Genomic DNA, 16977 nt, shown 5'->3' on the forward strand with positions numbered 1-16977 from the left:
GGGATTTTTTACTTATGCCCAAATAAATCTGTTAGTCTTTCAGGTGCCACCGGACTCCTCATTGTTTTTGTGGGTACAGACTAACACGTCTACCCCTCTGATACATAGCAAAAGAAGTAACAGTATTTCTTTTATGTTGTTATGTTGATAGGGGTTTGATAGATATTTCTGGTGTCTCATTAAATATGTCTTTTATTAGTCACTACTTACACTCTTCAAGTCTTAAAACACAAGTACACTTTCACAATTACACAATAAAAGAAGATTCACAATATCACAGCTTTCATCATAGGCACCCAGTTCCTGTGTCCCCGGGGGGTGCTCGACCCCCGCTCTATCCCAGACTCTGCCCCCACTCCACTTCACCCAAGCCCACACCCCTGCCATGCCTCTTCCCGTCCCCACCCGTTCTTCCCACCCCTGCCCTGCCCCAGACCCCGCCCCCATACCACCCTTCCCTCAAACCCCCACTCGTGCCTTGCCTCTTCCCAACCCCTCTCCCCTCTTTCGGCCCCCAGCGCCTCCTGCACACTGTTAAACAACTGATCTGCGGAACACAGGAGATGCGTGGAGGAAGGGGGAGGCACTGATCCGTGGGGCCACCGGCAGGCGGGAGGTGCTGTGAGGGAGTGGGAGGAGCTGATAGGGGGGCTGGTGGTGGGTGCTCAGCACCCACCATTTTTTTCCCGTGGTTGCTTCAGCACCGGAACACCCACGGAGTTGGCACCTATGGCTCTCACTTCAGTTTGTTGTTATATCTCACTGACAGACTGGTGACTCCCCAGCCCTTATATACCTGTGTGGGCATGGCTGACAACATTCTAGGAGGTTCAAGGAAAATGTAATCCTCAGAACATCTGGAAAGTTCCACGTGATTCTATAAAGGGACCACCATAGCCATCTAGCCTGAATCCCTGTACACACAGGCTGTGGAATTTCTCCCACAAACTGGATTCAAGCATATCATAATTAGAAAGTTATCTAATCTTACTTCACAGATTTAAAGCGATGCTGAGTCCACTGTACTGCTTGCTGCCCGTGCTGAAGTGTTCTATAAAGGTAAAGAGACGACTTTACTATCTAGGCTTAGGCTTGTCAGTCTGGCACTTTTCATGAGAACATTTTTGTGCATGCAGGTTTCAGCCCCAAAGAGGAAACAGGTTTCAGAGTAGCAGCTGTGTTAGTCTGTATTCGTAAAAAGAAAAGGAGTACTAGTGGCACCTTAGAGACTAACAAAAGTATTAGATCATAAGCTTTCGTGAGCTACAGCTCACTTCATCGGATGCATGGAAATGGAGACAGCCATTTACAAATGTAATTCAAACCCACTGAACATTGTTTTATTTCCAATATCAAAATCTAGAGCCTACTGATGTACAATGTCCTACTGCTGTTTACAGTACAGAAACCCTGTTACTTAACATAGTGCCAGCTACCCAGTGATGGGCATAATATTAACCCTAGGTATATTACGTAGAAGTAATCACAGCTATAGGATTTTCTGTAAAATATTTCTCCCTTAGAGATTTTCTGTGCTGCTCATGCTGGGTACCTGCATGTCTGAATCTGATAGTCTGCAGTGACTATCACAGACTGCAGTAATATGCTGGTAAAAGGAAGGATGTTTTGCAATAAAAGAAAGTGAATAGAGAAGACAGTGAAAAGGAAGAGAGTTTGGAACAGCAAATTTATCAGTAGGTGCTTTGTCATTATGTACACGGCGTAGTGAAGGGTTGTTGTGCTTTGGCCAACCTCTGGATAGGATCTATGAGAGAGAAGGTACCTTTCAGCTGACCATATGAAATCACCCACTGTTGTTTTCCAGTGTTGTTATAGCCCTGTTGGTCCCAGGATATGAGAGAGACAAGGTGTGTGAGAAGATAATCTTTTATTGGACCAACTTCTGTTGGTGGAAGAGACAGAGACAAGCTTTCAAGCTACATAGAGGTTTTCTTCAGGTCTGTAAAAGGTAATCAGAGTGTCACAAGGTGGAACAGATTGTTAAGCACAGGAGTTCATGCATGTTGCAAGGGACCATTCAAAATGAAATGGCCCATTAACACCTCCACAGTCATAGGACAAAGGAGGTTTTTTGGGGTTACAGATGGTTGTAAACAGACATAAAACTAGTGTCTTTATCGAATCTATACCTCCCACAGCACACCTTTCAAGATCCTTTGTTCTTATATGTGTTGTACATCAACCAGTGCATCAAATGCCCCAACAACGGCTATGTGGGTGAAACCAGACAATCATTATGCTCTCCAATGAACTGACAGAAGAAAAATGGTGAAAGACAAAAACTCCCTATCACCCGTGGGCAAACACTTTTCACAAAACAAGCACTTGGCTGCAGTTCAGAATGTGGCATGCAGCTTATAGAATAACATTCCAAAGGTATTACTAGTAGATTTATTATAGCCTACCAATAACTGAAAAGGAGGCCCCAGTGATTATAACTTTGCCTTTGAAGAGGCGCCTTCCAGAGCAGCAATGCATTCTCCCACCAGTCGAGCAGCCTCTTTGGCAGTGCCCCTGTGCACTGAAAAGCCACCCGAACCATGTCCATAGTTGTGGACCACGGGCAGTTTTTTCCCATCATGGACTAGTATCTCTTTCTGCAGCCTCACAGCTAACCTGGATGGCCTCAGACCCACCCTCTCCTTTATGTCCTGGGCTCTTTGAAGTGAGGGTTCAAGAGCACAACATCTGTCAAATATGTCTTTGCTACTTCTAGGATCTGGGGACAAGCTCCAGTTATCCTTCTGCCTTGTCCCACCTAATGTTACATTGTGTATTCCTGGATAGATATAGGTTAAACCGTCCCCATCCCGGATGAAGTGATTCACCCAAGGAGCATCGACCTTGAGTACTTGACCTCTGACAGGGTATATCTCCAAGTCACCCATGAGTTCTCTGGATCCAATGCCTGAACAGTTGACAACGATGTCATATTTGCTATGTAGTTCCCACAGATCTTTGATTCGTCTTGCATACACCTGGCTGCCATTTCCTTTCAACCTAAAAAGAAACACTGGAGGTAAAGCAAGACAATTAACTATTAATAAATCACCTTGATAATTTTTACGCAAGTCAAGTAAGTAAGAGACTCTTTAAGACACAGAAGAATAGAAAATTGAAGAAAAATCAGAGATAGATAGCACAGGGCTTTTGTTTATGACTTGTCTGATTTGGCTGTTGGAATTAAGACATTGCGAACAAAAGGCTCTTCGTTTGTTTATAAGATTGGACAGGGCAAAATATATCAGGTGTACAAATATTACAGAGATGCTGTGGCAAAAAAGATGTGATAGAGATCTCATGAATTCATTCTTATGATAGCTCCAAAACTGAGCAGTTCATGCAGCCTAAGGATGGGCAAAATATCACTTTTACATCATACAAGTATTTATTATATTATTAGTAGTATTTTACTCCTTGCATTTCTAAGGTACCTGTTACTTGAGCCAAATTCATCACTTATGTCACTCTGTCTTCAGGGTTGCTATCAAATATGACACTATTTATAACTGCATTAGGAAGAAAGGAATCAGGCCTCATTTATAGAGAGTGAGATACAGCAGGTATTAACTTCAATTTACTCTGGGTGTTTTAAAGTGGCGATCTCACGTAGGATGGGATGACTTGGTTTAATATCTGTAAAGAGATCTGTTTGACTGCACGTTAGGCATGCATGCCATTCTCTCATCAAAAACTCATCCTCTTCCTAGGGTTTACGTTTATTGTTAATTTAAATCTCAATCTAAGCTTCATTTTGAGCATGGCTTAAATGTAGGGTTCTCCCTGCAGGACCAGCTCCTAATCTGTCTAATAGGTAGAGATTAACTCTCTCTAGTGGGATCTCACCCATAGCATTTGAGATTCTGTCATCTTTTTTGCAAAAATATGTTTGTACAAAAACTACTAAACATTCTGCAGAATTCAGACAAGGTAGAGGGACAAAGTTCCTGAACTGTGACATTAAAGCTAACCTAGAAAGAGGGTATAGTAAATGCTTTTGTGCTGCCAAGGCAAGGTACCATAAATATTGTTCAGATCACTTAGGTTTGCAAAATAGTACATATTTACTATGCTCTCTTTCCTGGTACTCACCGGGTAGGGGGAGGGGGACGAGGGGGGGGACTTGATCATCTTATTAGACTACATCCTTTGGGAAATGAGAAGAGTCTGAAACAGGAATAAGGAAACAGCAGAAGCCTTTGTGGTGAAGCAGCCTGACAGATACTAAATGGAGTCAGTGGTTTAGTTGTGCCTTAGTACAATTTTCAGTATCAGTTAAGCAATGAAACATGACAAGGCGTGTGTTCCTGTGAGACACAACAGAAGTCGGCTAGAGTACTCCCACTCATGCTTGCTGCTAAAAAACAAGAAATATTATTTTATATGGTTCAGTGGCATGGAACATAATCAAACAAGCCGATTATCTAGCAATTTGTTCCAAGATGTAGACACACATTTTACTACCTAACATCAAATCACCTCGTATCCAGTCACTATGCCTGTGAAATGTCAAACATTATTTGCTCTTTTTAAGCGCATTTAAATGGATTATACGTACACATTATAGGATCTGTTTTCTGACTCTGCTAAAATTCTTTGAAATTGATGTGGCTTGAGGAGAATTGGTCTTCAGAAGGAAAAACATTAACTGTAAGACTTTTTTCTGCACAGGCATACATTTTAAAGCCTTCATTTGTGCCAAGCATTTTGCACATGCAAATATTTCTGTAAGGTTTTCTATAAGATGATAATACAGAAAGATAGTACCTGGATTTTTTTTACTCCTTTCTGCTCCTGATTCCAGAATAGTTTGTGAGGTGAGTTGGGCAGAAGAGAGGTTTTTGACCAAATCAGAGATGAATTGGCCCAGCCAATTCCAGAGGTTGGAACAGGAGGCATTTTCCAAGATTTTCAAATTCTCCTGACAGGTTTTGTCATTTCATAGCTCAAAACCAGTGAGGCTAGAGGCTTCAAAACATCACCTTTGGTTTGTGGCAAAGGCTTGCAAAGCATTAGCATCTTTTACCATTTTCAAGAGCTGGTAGGATGCATTTTGGAAGTTACACACTGACAAATGAGGAACATCTGAATGCTCATTTGACTTGTGACAGAGAAAAGACAGAAGATAACACTTCTTCTACTCCACTAGTATCTCTGGAGGATCTTAAACAGAAGCTATTAAAGTTAGATATTTTTAACTTTCATTTCAGCAGGTCCTGATGGCTTGCATCCAAGAATTTTAAAAGAACTGGCTGAGGAGCTTGATGGGCCATTAATGCTGATTTTCAATAAGTGTTGGAGCACTAGGAAAGTTCCAAAAGACTGGAAAAAAGCTAACATTGTGCAGTTTTTAAAAAGGGCAAGTGGGATGATCTGGGTACTTATAGGCTGTAAGCCTGACTGTGATCCTGGACAAGATAATGGAGTGGCTGATACCAGACCTAATTATAATGAACTAAAGGAGGTTAATGCAATTAATGAATATCAACATGGGTTCATAGAAAACATCCTGTAAAACTAACCTGATATCTTTTTTTGATGAGATTACAAATTTGATGAGATTACAAGATTACATAGATGCCTGTAAGGTGTTTGTCCTGGTGTCACATAACATTTTGATTAAAACACTAGAATTAACCTGGCACACATTAAATGGATTAAAAGCTGGCTAAGTGATAGATGTCAAAATGTAATTGTAAATGGGGAATTATCATTGAACAGGTCTGTTCACAGTGGGGTCCTGCAAGAATTGGTTCTTGGCCCTACACTATTTAACATCTTTATCAATACTGGAAGAAAACATAAAATAATCACTAATAAAGTTTGCAGATGACACAAACATTGTGGGAGTGCTAAATAATGAAGCGAACAGGTCATTGATTCAAAGCAATTGAGATCGTTTGGTAAACTGAGCACAAACAAACAATATGCATTTTAATATGGCTAAATGTACACACATAGGAACAAAGAATGTAGGTTATACTTCCAGGATGGGGGACTGTATTCTGGGAAGCAGTGACTCTGAAAAAGATTTGGGGGTCGTTGTGGATAATCAGCTGAATATGAGCTCCCAATGTGATGCTGTAGCCACAAGAGCTAATGCAATCCTAGGATGCATAAACAGGGTAATCTTCAGTACGAGTAGAGAGGTTATTTTGCCTCTATATTAGGCTCCGGTGCAACCACTGCTGGAATACTTTGTCTAGTTTTGGTGCCCACAATTCAAGAAGGGTGCTGATAAATTGGAGAGGCTTCAGAGAAGAGCTATGAGAAATTATTAAAGAATTAGAAAACATGCTTTAAAGTGATAGACTCAAGGAACTCAATCTATTTAGCTTAACAAAGAAAAAACTAAAGGGTGACTTGATTACAGTCTGTAAGTACCTATATGACAAACAAATATTGAATAATGGGCTCTTGAATCTTGGAGAGAAAGGTTTAACATGATCCAATGGCTGGAAGTTGAAGCTAGACAAATTCAGACTGGAAATAGGGCACAAAAATTTAACAGTGAAAGTAATTAACCATTAGAACAATTTACCAAGGCTTGTAGTGGATTCTTCATTGCTGACAATTTTTAAATCAAGAGCAGATGTATTTCCAAAAGATCTGCTGTAGGCATTATCTGGGGGCAGTTCTATGGCCTGTACTACATAGGAGATCAGAGAGGAGATGAACACAACGGTCCTGTCTGGCCTTAGAATCTATGAATCTATGAAAGGACAGGACCAGGAATATGGCTGCTCTCAAGAAATCCGCTTTCCACATCCAAATCCTGCACGATTCCCCATGTAAATGTATGTGGATCAGGTCATGCATAAGATAGTTCCCCCAATGCTCAGTGAATGTCTCCCTTGAAGAAATTGATTGAGCCATTAAGACACAGTCCTTCATTGAGGATGGTGCTGAATTGCCCCAGCAAGAGCTCCAGAATGTATCATCATCTACCTGTGTGCATTATCTGCAGGGGGACTGCAGCTGCAGTACCTGAGTCAGCCTGGTATAAGGTATATAGGCTCCCTGGTGTACTTAGCCAACTCTGTTTCACTGACTAAGAGAAGGACCATGGTTCCTTGCCTACTTGGGGAGGCTAATGCTTCTGTGGCTATTCCCCTGGCTGGAGGTGTCCTTGCAGTCAGGACTGAAATTACCCTGTCATTGCATGCAGATATAAGAAGGGGAGGCTGTGTGCACCTTCTGCTCCCTTGTGCACCAACCCAGCAGGGAGCGTCTAAGGGATAGTTTTAGAAGATTTTGAAAACAGGGGCCTTATTCTCAGTTACATTAAAGCCACTTCACAACACTCTGCCCATGTAATGGGGCATTAAAATGGTAAATATAACATTCCTCCATTTTAAAACACCTGGACACTACCAGAATCGTGAAAAATGGCCTTAGGTTTAATGAAGCTCATTCCCATGGCCTTTAAATTTTTGCAAAAGAGGATATATGTGTAACACAGGGGTAACTCACAGAAGATCAGCCTCCATTTGTCCCAGAAAGGAAGGAAAGATTTTAAAATCCATTAAATCAAAGGAATATTCCCAAGCCTTTCCTTTCAGGAAATATCAGCTATACCCATCAAAACCAACCTTTTCTCCAACCATAGCAGATAGGACGGGCAGTCACATTTCAGTGTAGTAAAAGCCTGACCAAATCTGTGCTGTGGAAATTTCTTCAGCTCCTCTTCAGTCATTGAACGAAATCCCAGGACAACATCAGACCAGAATGGTAACACTTCATCAGGAATGGTTTTAAAGATCTGCCAGCTAAAGGACATGGAAGAGAAGAGGGTAGACTTAGACACGCTTGGGTTCATGTGACACAATTCATTTTGATCTTAATTTAAAAATATTAGCAATCTTCTTCCATTGGTCAGCAGGATCTCTAGAGTTTAGACAGATAGAAAGTAACAAAGTAAAAGACCTCGTGAGTCACAGATGATAATTATTTAATTGGCCATAAGATTTAGGGGAGTCTTAGTAGGACTTGGACCTAGGGGTGAGGGCAGAGTGAGGCTTGAGGTAATGGAGCCAAGCTAGAAATCACTAAATGGAGCGGGGGGGAGGGGGCACTAAGGAGAATAACAGGTTAACACAGGGTTAAATACATTAAATGCAGTGAGTGGAGGGATGAAGGAAATAGCAGTCCAGTGTGTCCTGTGTCTTCTTATTTTCATGGTTCTCATTTAAAACTAAAACTGTACTGGAGAATGACAACATGGGCCATTAAAACCACATCCTTTCTGTGCTCCATTTACTCTCCAGTCTGGAATCTTGTTGCAGAGATTCTAGGTTAATCCTCATGAATTCACTAATTAAATTCCACACCAAGTTAAATTTAGAGATGGGCTCAAATCCAGATCTGCATCACAATGCCACTGCTTGGGCTCATCTCCAGGTAAGGTACAAAGTTTGCTCCCCTTCAGAGTTTAAACTCTGGAATTCCTGCCTGTAGGGAGGAGGTGCAGCCTTCCTCAGATGCAGACATGGAGGGAACACCGCACACCGCCTGGTGGGAGGAGCCAGAAGTGCCACGCCCACACACTGGAAGCAGAGGGACGGGACAGGAAGGGGAGCTATAAAAGGTTGGCCCAGCTGCTCAGTTGGGAGGAAGCTGCTGGAGGAGATAGATGCTTCTTCCCTGCTGCCAGAGGTGAGCACCAAAAACTGCTTTTGCCCAAGGGACTAGCATGAGCCTCAACGGAGCCCTGACGCTCCTGGTGCAAAGATGCTCCTACTGCTACCCTTGGCAGTGTACCCAGAGGAGATTGAGGCTGACCCCTGGATCCAGGTACGCCCGAGGGGGAGAGATGGAAGCAGCCCAGGGAAACCAGGCAGTAGTCTGGTGGAGGGCGAGCCTGAAACCAGGTCAGCATGTTGCAGGTGGATCCCCGCTGACCCAGTGGTGGACTACTCCACCACTGTTAGGGCCCTGGTTTGGGACACAGTGGAGTTGGGTGGACCCATGTCCCCCTGTCACCCCACCCCTGGGATGGCAATACTCCCCCTCTGTAGGCCAGGAGACCTATGGTCCTCTGCTCACTTCAAACCAGAGCCCCCTTGACTGAGTGTTGTGCTCACCCCAGATTGGAGCCCCATAGCCTAGACTGGAGCTACAGCTCTGCCTGGTTGCAGGCCAGAGCCCTGACTGTTTGTTGACTCAGCCTGTTCAAAGGCAGGGTGTATAGAGTCATAGGCGCTGACTCTGTGGGTGCTCTGGGGCTGGAGCACCCATGGGGAAAATTGGTGGGTGCTCTGCACCCACAGGCAGGCAAGCTCGCCTCCGCCTCGCCTCCGCCTCCGCCTCGCCTCCCCTCCGCCTCCTCCCCTGAGCGTGCCGTGTCCTCACTTCTCCCCCTAGCTCCCAGCACTTGCTGCCGTGAACAAGCTGTTTCGCAGCGTAACAAGCTCCAGGAGAGAGGGGGGAGGAGCGGGAATGCAGCTTGCTCAGGGGAGGAGTCAGGGAAGAGGCAGGGCTGGGCTGGGGATTTGGGGAAGGAGCCCAATAGGGTCAGGGAGGGGGTGGAGTTGGGGTGGGGACTTTGGGGAAGGGGTTGGAATGGGGGTGGGGCAGGAGAGTTGGGGTGGGGCTGGGGCAGAGGCGGGTTGAGCACCCACCAGCAGAAGTTGGCGCTTATGCATAGATGCTGTAGCTCTGCTTGATTGCTGGCCAGAGCCCTGGCTGGTTGCTGCCCCAGCCTGCTTAAAGGCTGAGCAAGTGAGCTGCAACAGCTCTGCCTGATTGTAGGTCAGAGCCTTGGCTGTTTTCTGCCCCACCTTGCCTAGCGACAGGGTGAATAAACTGCTGCTGCTCTGGCCCTTTGCAGACCACACCCTTGACAACTGACTACCCTGCCCTGTTTAACAACTAGGCGGATAGACTGCTACAGCTCTCCCTGGTAACAGGCCAGAGCCCAGCCTGTGTGGCCCACCCCCGCTTGAAGGACGGGCCCCTTGACAATGGCTGATTCCGTCCTTTTTCCTGTTTGGACAAGGCTTTAGCAGACCCAAACTGCAAGGAGGTGAGGCCTCCCTCAGACGTGGAGGGGTGGCTCCGCTAGTTTACACTGCCCCATTTAACATCTATAGCTAACACCTTTTCTCCCCCCACCTTTAAAATCCAAACTTTTCCCCAGCTTTCTACACAACACTCCTAGGAAAGTACTAATTCTACCTCCACTGAGTAGCTACTAAGGGCATGTCTATACTACAAACTTAAGTTGACCTATTTTAGGTCAACTTAGAACCACCATGGTAATTACTCAGGGTCCACACTACCCTCCTTCTGTTGGTCGCGCATGTCCATACCAGGAGCACTTCCACCCTCTTAAGGGGGTGGGGAGCTGAGAGTCTGGGCTCTCAGCTCCATGCGCAACTCCCCACCAGGAGCCCACCTGCCCCACCCCGCCCAGGCTCTCAGCTTCCTGTTCTCCCATAGGAGCCTGGCTTCCCCTAGGGCTCTCAGCTCCCAGCAGGGAGCTGGAGCAGCTGCTGGGCTCCTGGGGACAGTGGGGAGCCTGGGCGGCAGCCTGGTTCAAAGTGGGAAGCCCAGAGGCAGCTGGGGTGACAGCCCAAGCTATGAGCCAAGTTTTCTTCTCAAGTTCAGGGCTCTAGCACAGAGTTGTGAAATTGACATGAATGACAGCCAACAGCCAATGTATGTAACCTGCAGTGTCTACACAGACACTGCGTTGCTCTAACTACACTGACGTAAGCCCTACATCTCTCGTGGAGTTATTCTGTCAGTGTAGTAGGGCACTTACATCGGCAGGAGCAAAGCTGTAGTGTAGACACTGATATAATTTGGTCGACGTAAGCTGCCTTACGTCAATCAAACTCTGTCCTGTCGTGTAGACCAGGCTTGACTCAGGCTCTCTTTCTAAAGGCTACAAGCTTCTTGGCTTCATCTTCATGCAGTGCCTGCTCATACTTTCTTCCAGGTGCCAGCAAAGTCACAAACTGAGTAGACAAATCTTCGTAGGTATGGTGGGCAGCAAACCTACTGTGTTTTATATTTAGTTACCATACCTGAAAGATCCTACAATGTTCCATCTCCCATTACTAGGATGACCACGTACATTTCAAGCAACTAAAGAAGGAGGAATGTAGGGAAGATATGGGCTACAACTTATATTTAAGAGACACCAGCCCAGAGTGTTTTGTCTGTATGAGCCTTTGAATGATTTTTTGCTTGAAAACTCGCTTCATGTAATCAAATGCATCTTAACACTGTAGCTCCTTTTGAATATGGGTCACAAGAGAGACTCCAGAGAAAGAATGTCCCTTAAGTATTGGATGGAGTGTCACCCTGCCTATTACAGTATATAGCATAAAAATACTAAAAACCTATTTTGAGTTCCTTTCTTACCCAGACACCAGATGAATGCCAGCATCTGAAGCCTCCGATGAATTATTGATTTCAAAAAGATAGTCAAAGGTCTCCCTAATCCACTGCTTCTGCTGATGAATTGGTATGCCTGTACATATGAAATAAAGCAAAAAACTAAAATGGAGGGAGAAGGTAGATCAGGAAAAGACTCCCAAACCCGCATCAGCTGAGAAAGGTAGGCATCAGAGAAACCAGGATTAGTAAATTTTCTACATTAGTAAAACTTTGTATATGACCAGGTAAAAGTATACACTGTCCTGAACACACAAAATACATGGGAACTAAACCTCTATTTTAGTATTTATAAAGTCCAGTGCTATAAGGTAATGCATGCCTCCTATAAGGTGCTAATTGCCCTCAACTCTCCAGGACTGCACTGGTCTTCAAAGAGAGATGACAGTGCTTAGCAGCTTGCAGTGTTGGGGCCTTCATATTTACCCACTTAATGTTGTCGTTACACATTACAAGACTGAACTATATCCCAAAAAATCAACGCATACCCTGCTGATTGAACTATATATTAGTGGAAAATATATCCTACTGCAACATTAAGGCCCCAATCCTGCACTGGGATCCACTAGCACATAATCCTACCCTACTGAAGTCATCAGGGCCTGAGGATGGACACTTTAAGATTAAATTTTAAAAGTAAGAAAATGAAAGTTATATTTCCTAGAACAACATAAACTCGGCCTCTTTCCCATAGGCAGTACTTCTGCCTATGGGACATTGGTTACATGCGTAGGTCAATATATTGTTCATGTCATAAAATGCATATGGTAAAACATACAAGGTGTGCCAGTCAGGTTAAAGTTGCTGGAGGAGCCTTTTTTCTATTTCCTCCCTTTCTTCCCTCCCATCCCTGAGACACAATCTCTCCTAAGTTCCCTTGTAAACACTTCCCCAGTGCAGGCCAGGGTATTCTATGTAATTATATCTATCTTCTCAGCAAACATCAGACTACAGTAATTACTGAAACAGGGGTACTTTCATTAACACTAACGTCTGCACACTGACCCGCTTCCTGGGGGTGCCCAGAGTTGAAAGTCACCTTGCTATCATCTGCCCTTAGCATGAGGAAGCCTTGTCTGTGCCTGCTGGGGGTCAGCTCCCTGCTACAGGCAACACAAGCATTTCTTTCTAGGCCTCGCAGGCCCTGCTGTTTCTCTACAGGTTAGCGACAGGCACACTCCAAACCTCAGGTTCTCTGGGCATCCGCCTGGAGGGTCCAGCCCTTGCTGCCCTAGACACTCATGGGATTCAGAGATGCACTGCTTCTAAAGAATCAGTGCACCTTGGCTTATCAGTTTCCACCTCAGATCACTATTCCATTTAACTCACAGCACTTAACACACAGCACAGACATGTGTATAGTGAAATCAAGTATACAGTTATTTAACAAAGCACAAAGATTCAAGTAGCAGCGAGAAGTAGTACTGGAAACAAATGGTTATATATAAAACAAAAGCATAACATGCATTCTAGAGCCTAGACTTAATTAACAAGATACACTCATGTTTAGAGAATATTGCTCATCCAAAATCCCTGTAGCATTTTACAGCCAGGTTTGGCCTTAACCTTCCTCTCATGAGACAGACAAGCTGTCTACTTGCCTGTTTCCTTGTACTCGCAGATATACACTAATAATCCTTTGTCTTTAATCTTAAGCAGACACCTCTGCTGTTTATTCCATCCTGTGAATTTTGTCTCTTGTAGATTTCACAATCTCTTCTTTTGCACATGGCTCAACATGCAAATAGGGCTACATGGTGAGGCATACACTACACAAATAACCAGACAGAGATCGGTGTCTGCTGCCTCCTTCCTGAAAGGAACATTTCCAGGTATGAAACTTCCTGGTGACCTGCCTTAACTCCAAGACCTTGAGAATATAACTTTTTGTGTGTGTGTGTGTGTATATATATATATATATACATACACACACACACACATCTTAAATTTTATCCATACGTACATTTCACAATGACTTTGACAAACAGTGGGCTACAGATTCTTGGTATACACCTCACATGTCACTCTTCGGTGAACTATTATGCATATATCCATATGTGCTCTCTGCTGATTGGCATGAAGAGATCCCTGGGTCGGTGTCTGACACACACACTATGTAGAGCATTAAAGAGCTGAAAATATCTCCAAACACCTTAGGACTGAAAATGGAACAAGAACAGGTGATTAAGCATCAAAACACTGGGGGTTTCCTTGGCATAACTTATGATTGTTCATAAAATAAAGACTGTAGACATATATTCTAAACTAATCAGATTCGAATACTATCAAGTGGAATAATTTCTTAGGTATCATCTGAAGAAAGTTTAAACTTAAAAAAACTTTAATCCACATCGTTCTGAAGTTTCAGCTGTGAGCTGAGCAGAGGTTTCACTCACCTAGATAAGTGTGTGGAATAAGCATTCCGGCTGCTACATCGCTCGTTGTGTTGGGAGTAAATTTGTCCGAAATTACAGTCACAGAGCACTTGGAGATAGATTCTGAAATGTACACTGCTGTTGAGAGGCCAATCAACCCAGCACCAACAACTGCGATCTCTCGCTTAGCCATATGCTAGGAGGAGAAGGAGGGAAGAAAAGAATTCCAACAGGTTATTTAAGGTGTCACATCCAATGCAATTTTTTAAAAGTCCTTTCTTCTTAATTCTGCAATCTATTGTAAACAAGAGTCAGAAAATACAATAGGGCTGGATCCCACAAACCTTTACGTGTGTGAGTAGTCCTACTAAAGACCACAGGACTTTGTGGGCACATAAGGTCTATTCCTGGGCATGGGCCTTTCCAGGATTAGGGAAAATGGAATTAAAATATTTACAATCGTCAGCATTGAGAGAGAAGGCAAGTTAAGGACTGAACAATGAAGCAAAACACAATATAGATAAACAAATACTGAGAGTGGGGGTTCAGATAGAAGATGGAAAATGTCTTTGTCTAGCATACGTTCTAGTTGATTCTTTGTCTCAGAGAATAGTTTACTTGCTGATTTTTTGTCCCAGAAAATAGACTTTACATTTTCAGGGTATAGAATAACTGCTTCTATACTTCCATCCAAAAATTGTTTGCAGGGAGATGTTGGTCCCTGTTGTCTTGATTATGCCTTGGGAGGGGGTGTGGGGAGGGAGAGGAGGGCGTAAAATCCTTCTGTGCTTTGACATTGTTAAGAATACATTTCTGGCCCTAGGGTTAGAGTGACAACAATGGCTCCAGTCCAGTGCCTCCCTCCAACTAGGGTATGCATAAATATTCTGTGATCTAGGTCACAGATTAATGGGTCCTCCTCTGTACATGAGGGTACAATCCTGAGCACCCACTGCTCCCATTGACCTCAATAAGAATTGCAGGTGTTCAGGACTCGGCATAAACCAGGAAACGGTAAGTCCATCAAGCCAAGAAGACCTGATGCCCCTTGGGCAGTCTAAGCATATGCCCATTCCTTGCTCTGATTGTATTTTTACACTGTTTAGTGTCTTCAGAGCACTTACATTTACTTAATATTTAATCATCACTCCAACCCTAAATTTGGAAGAATTCTGAGATGGACAGAAGCTTTGCAACTCAGGACCATCTGCACATAGAAACTGCCAGGTTACCGGACCTGTATGAACCCGAGACGTTTGCAAAAGAGGAAAACGATTTAGTGAAAAATTGAAATTACATTTCACTCTTGCCATTTTTCAGGGTTTGAAATGGGTCCATTTTATGTAACAATTTTTACTGAAATATTATCTAATCTTTTTCTGAAAGTTTTCATTGACCAAAATCCCAGTTTTCAGTAAGAACACGGGTTTGAGTAAATAAAGCATTTTGATAACTACTTCAAAAATGATTTCAGTAACAAAGTTACTGAATGTTAACAATTTTTTTTGCACAAAGCAAGTGGTTTTGGAAAAAAAAGTCATTTTTTTTTTAAATTAAACTTTTAATGCAAAAGAAGAAGAAATCCCAGCTCTAGTGGAAACATTGTTCTGCTAGCAGCAGGTTCAAAGAGCATCTTGGGTCTCTGCAAACATTTGGCCTTACAGGATCCTGCTCCTCCATTGTATGTACGCATCATCTACCTCCTCGTAGCCAGGACAGAAAGATGAGAGAACCAGGCCAGGAAAGGCTCAGGTTTGACCATAATTTATCCTCTCCAGACAGGGTTTTATCACAAAGGAGCTGGTCTTACCTAAATTGACACCAGCTTGCAGCCCCCTGCTGGGCAGTCTCTGCTAACTGGGCTCCAGTGGACTGCTTTAAAGCTGCCCTCCACTGATGGAAACAGCAGGGAGGGCAACAGGGCAAAAACTGTCTGCCCTGCCTGGGAGGGAATGCCCCTTAGGCCACAGCTGTCCCTGCTGGTGAGGATTGATATATGCATCTTCCACACATCTACTGTCCTCCACCAGTGCAGATGAATCAAGCTGAAACGTGTTCATTAACAAACATTTCTGTTGCACTTGCCACTACAGTTCATGAAAGCCGAGAGTCAGTCCTCCAACACACACAAAACTAAGGGCACATCTTCACTAGCAATGTTAAAGTGCTATAAAAAACCCACCTCCCCGAGGGGAATAGCTCCCAGGGCTGGACGCGCGGCTCCCAGCGCTGGTGCACTGTCTACACTGACACTTTACAGCACTGAAATTTGCACCGCTCTGGGGGGTGAGGGGGTGTTGGGGTTTCACACCCCCTCAGGGAGAAAGTTGCTGTGCAGTAAAGTGCCAGTGTAGACAAGCCCTAACTTGGTGCAAAGTTATGGCTAAAGCCCACACAACTTAATTACTTTAGTGAGAATGGCTCATGCGCCTCAAAAATAAAATATGCAATCAGAGCAAGAATGAAACACGCGCACACTTTAACATGCAGGAGAATTCTGAGTTCTGCAGCAGATTTGCATAGATTGACATATGGAGGGATTTGCAGAAACTGACAATGGCAAGGGCACCATTGGGGGGGGGTGCTCCTGCCCCCCCTGAATTTCATACAGGAAGTGTGCTCCCAGGTGGAGCTCTTAACTGCACAGGATTAGTGTGGAATGTGAGTTCTCCAGAAGAAAGATGGGGCTCCCAGATTGTGCAGACTGAGGCTGGGAGTCAGTATGTGGTTTAAAAATAGAGGCAGGGTGATTAAGATAAGAAAGGGCTGGTAATTAAATTAAGGAACTGGAAGTCCTTATATGAGTTTGTAAAACAGGAATCCCTCTGGGGCGGGAGCAGTGGGGTGCTGGAGAACACAGGGAACTCAGAAGAAATACAGCCAAGCCCTCAGAGCCAAGTTTACATTCAGAAAAGAGAGAGGTTTGAGGGGTGTAGGTGAAAAGAAGGGGCCAAAATCCAGCAAAGGGATAGCAGTGGTACAGAGAAGTTCCACTCTAACCATGGTGTTTATGTGGCCCCATCACCACTGCATCTGAGCGCCTCACAGTGTCTAACCTATTTCTCCTCGCAGCCCCTCTGTGATGCAGAACTTTGTTGCTATTCCCATTGTACAGATTCAGCACTCAGGCAGAAAAAGACTAAAGGCCAGATTTTCAAAGGTATTTAAGCACCTAGCG

General features: G+C 44.0%; 1 protein-coding gene across 7 annotated transcripts in view; it reads right to left on the minus strand.

Moving 5' to 3' along the window:
- Positions 1 to 2342: 2342 nt before the first annotated feature.
- The window catches only part of DDO (D-aspartate oxidase), a 51139-nt gene continuing 36504 nt past the window's right edge, over positions 2343 to 16977 (minus strand). For 3 of the 7 annotated variants that reach the window (XM_037894632.2, XM_043542802.1, XM_007057412.3), the window contains 4 exons: positions 13821 to 13995; positions 11392 to 11500; positions 7614 to 7790; positions 2343 to 3021 (listed from right to left, as the gene is read on the minus strand). In XM_037894632.2, the coding sequence (XP_037750560.1) occupies positions 2454 to 3021; positions 7614 to 7790; positions 11392 to 11500; positions 13821 to 13992 (1026 nt within the window). In that variant the 5' untranslated portion in view covers positions 13993 to 13995 and the 3' untranslated portion in view covers positions 2343 to 2453. Of the gene's footprint in view, positions 3022 to 7613; positions 7791 to 11391; positions 11501 to 13387; positions 13584 to 13820; positions 13996 to 14923; positions 15037 to 16977 lie in introns of those variants that run through there. The other 4 variants (XM_043542803.1, XM_037894633.2, XM_043542805.1 and 1 more) reach the window with 4 other exon arrangements.

Source organism: Chelonia mydas, chromosome 3, assembly GCF_015237465.2.
Source record: "Chelonia mydas isolate rCheMyd1 chromosome 3, rCheMyd1.pri.v2, whole genome shotgun sequence".
NCBI lineage: Eukaryota > Metazoa > Chordata > Testudines > Cheloniidae > Chelonia > Chelonia mydas.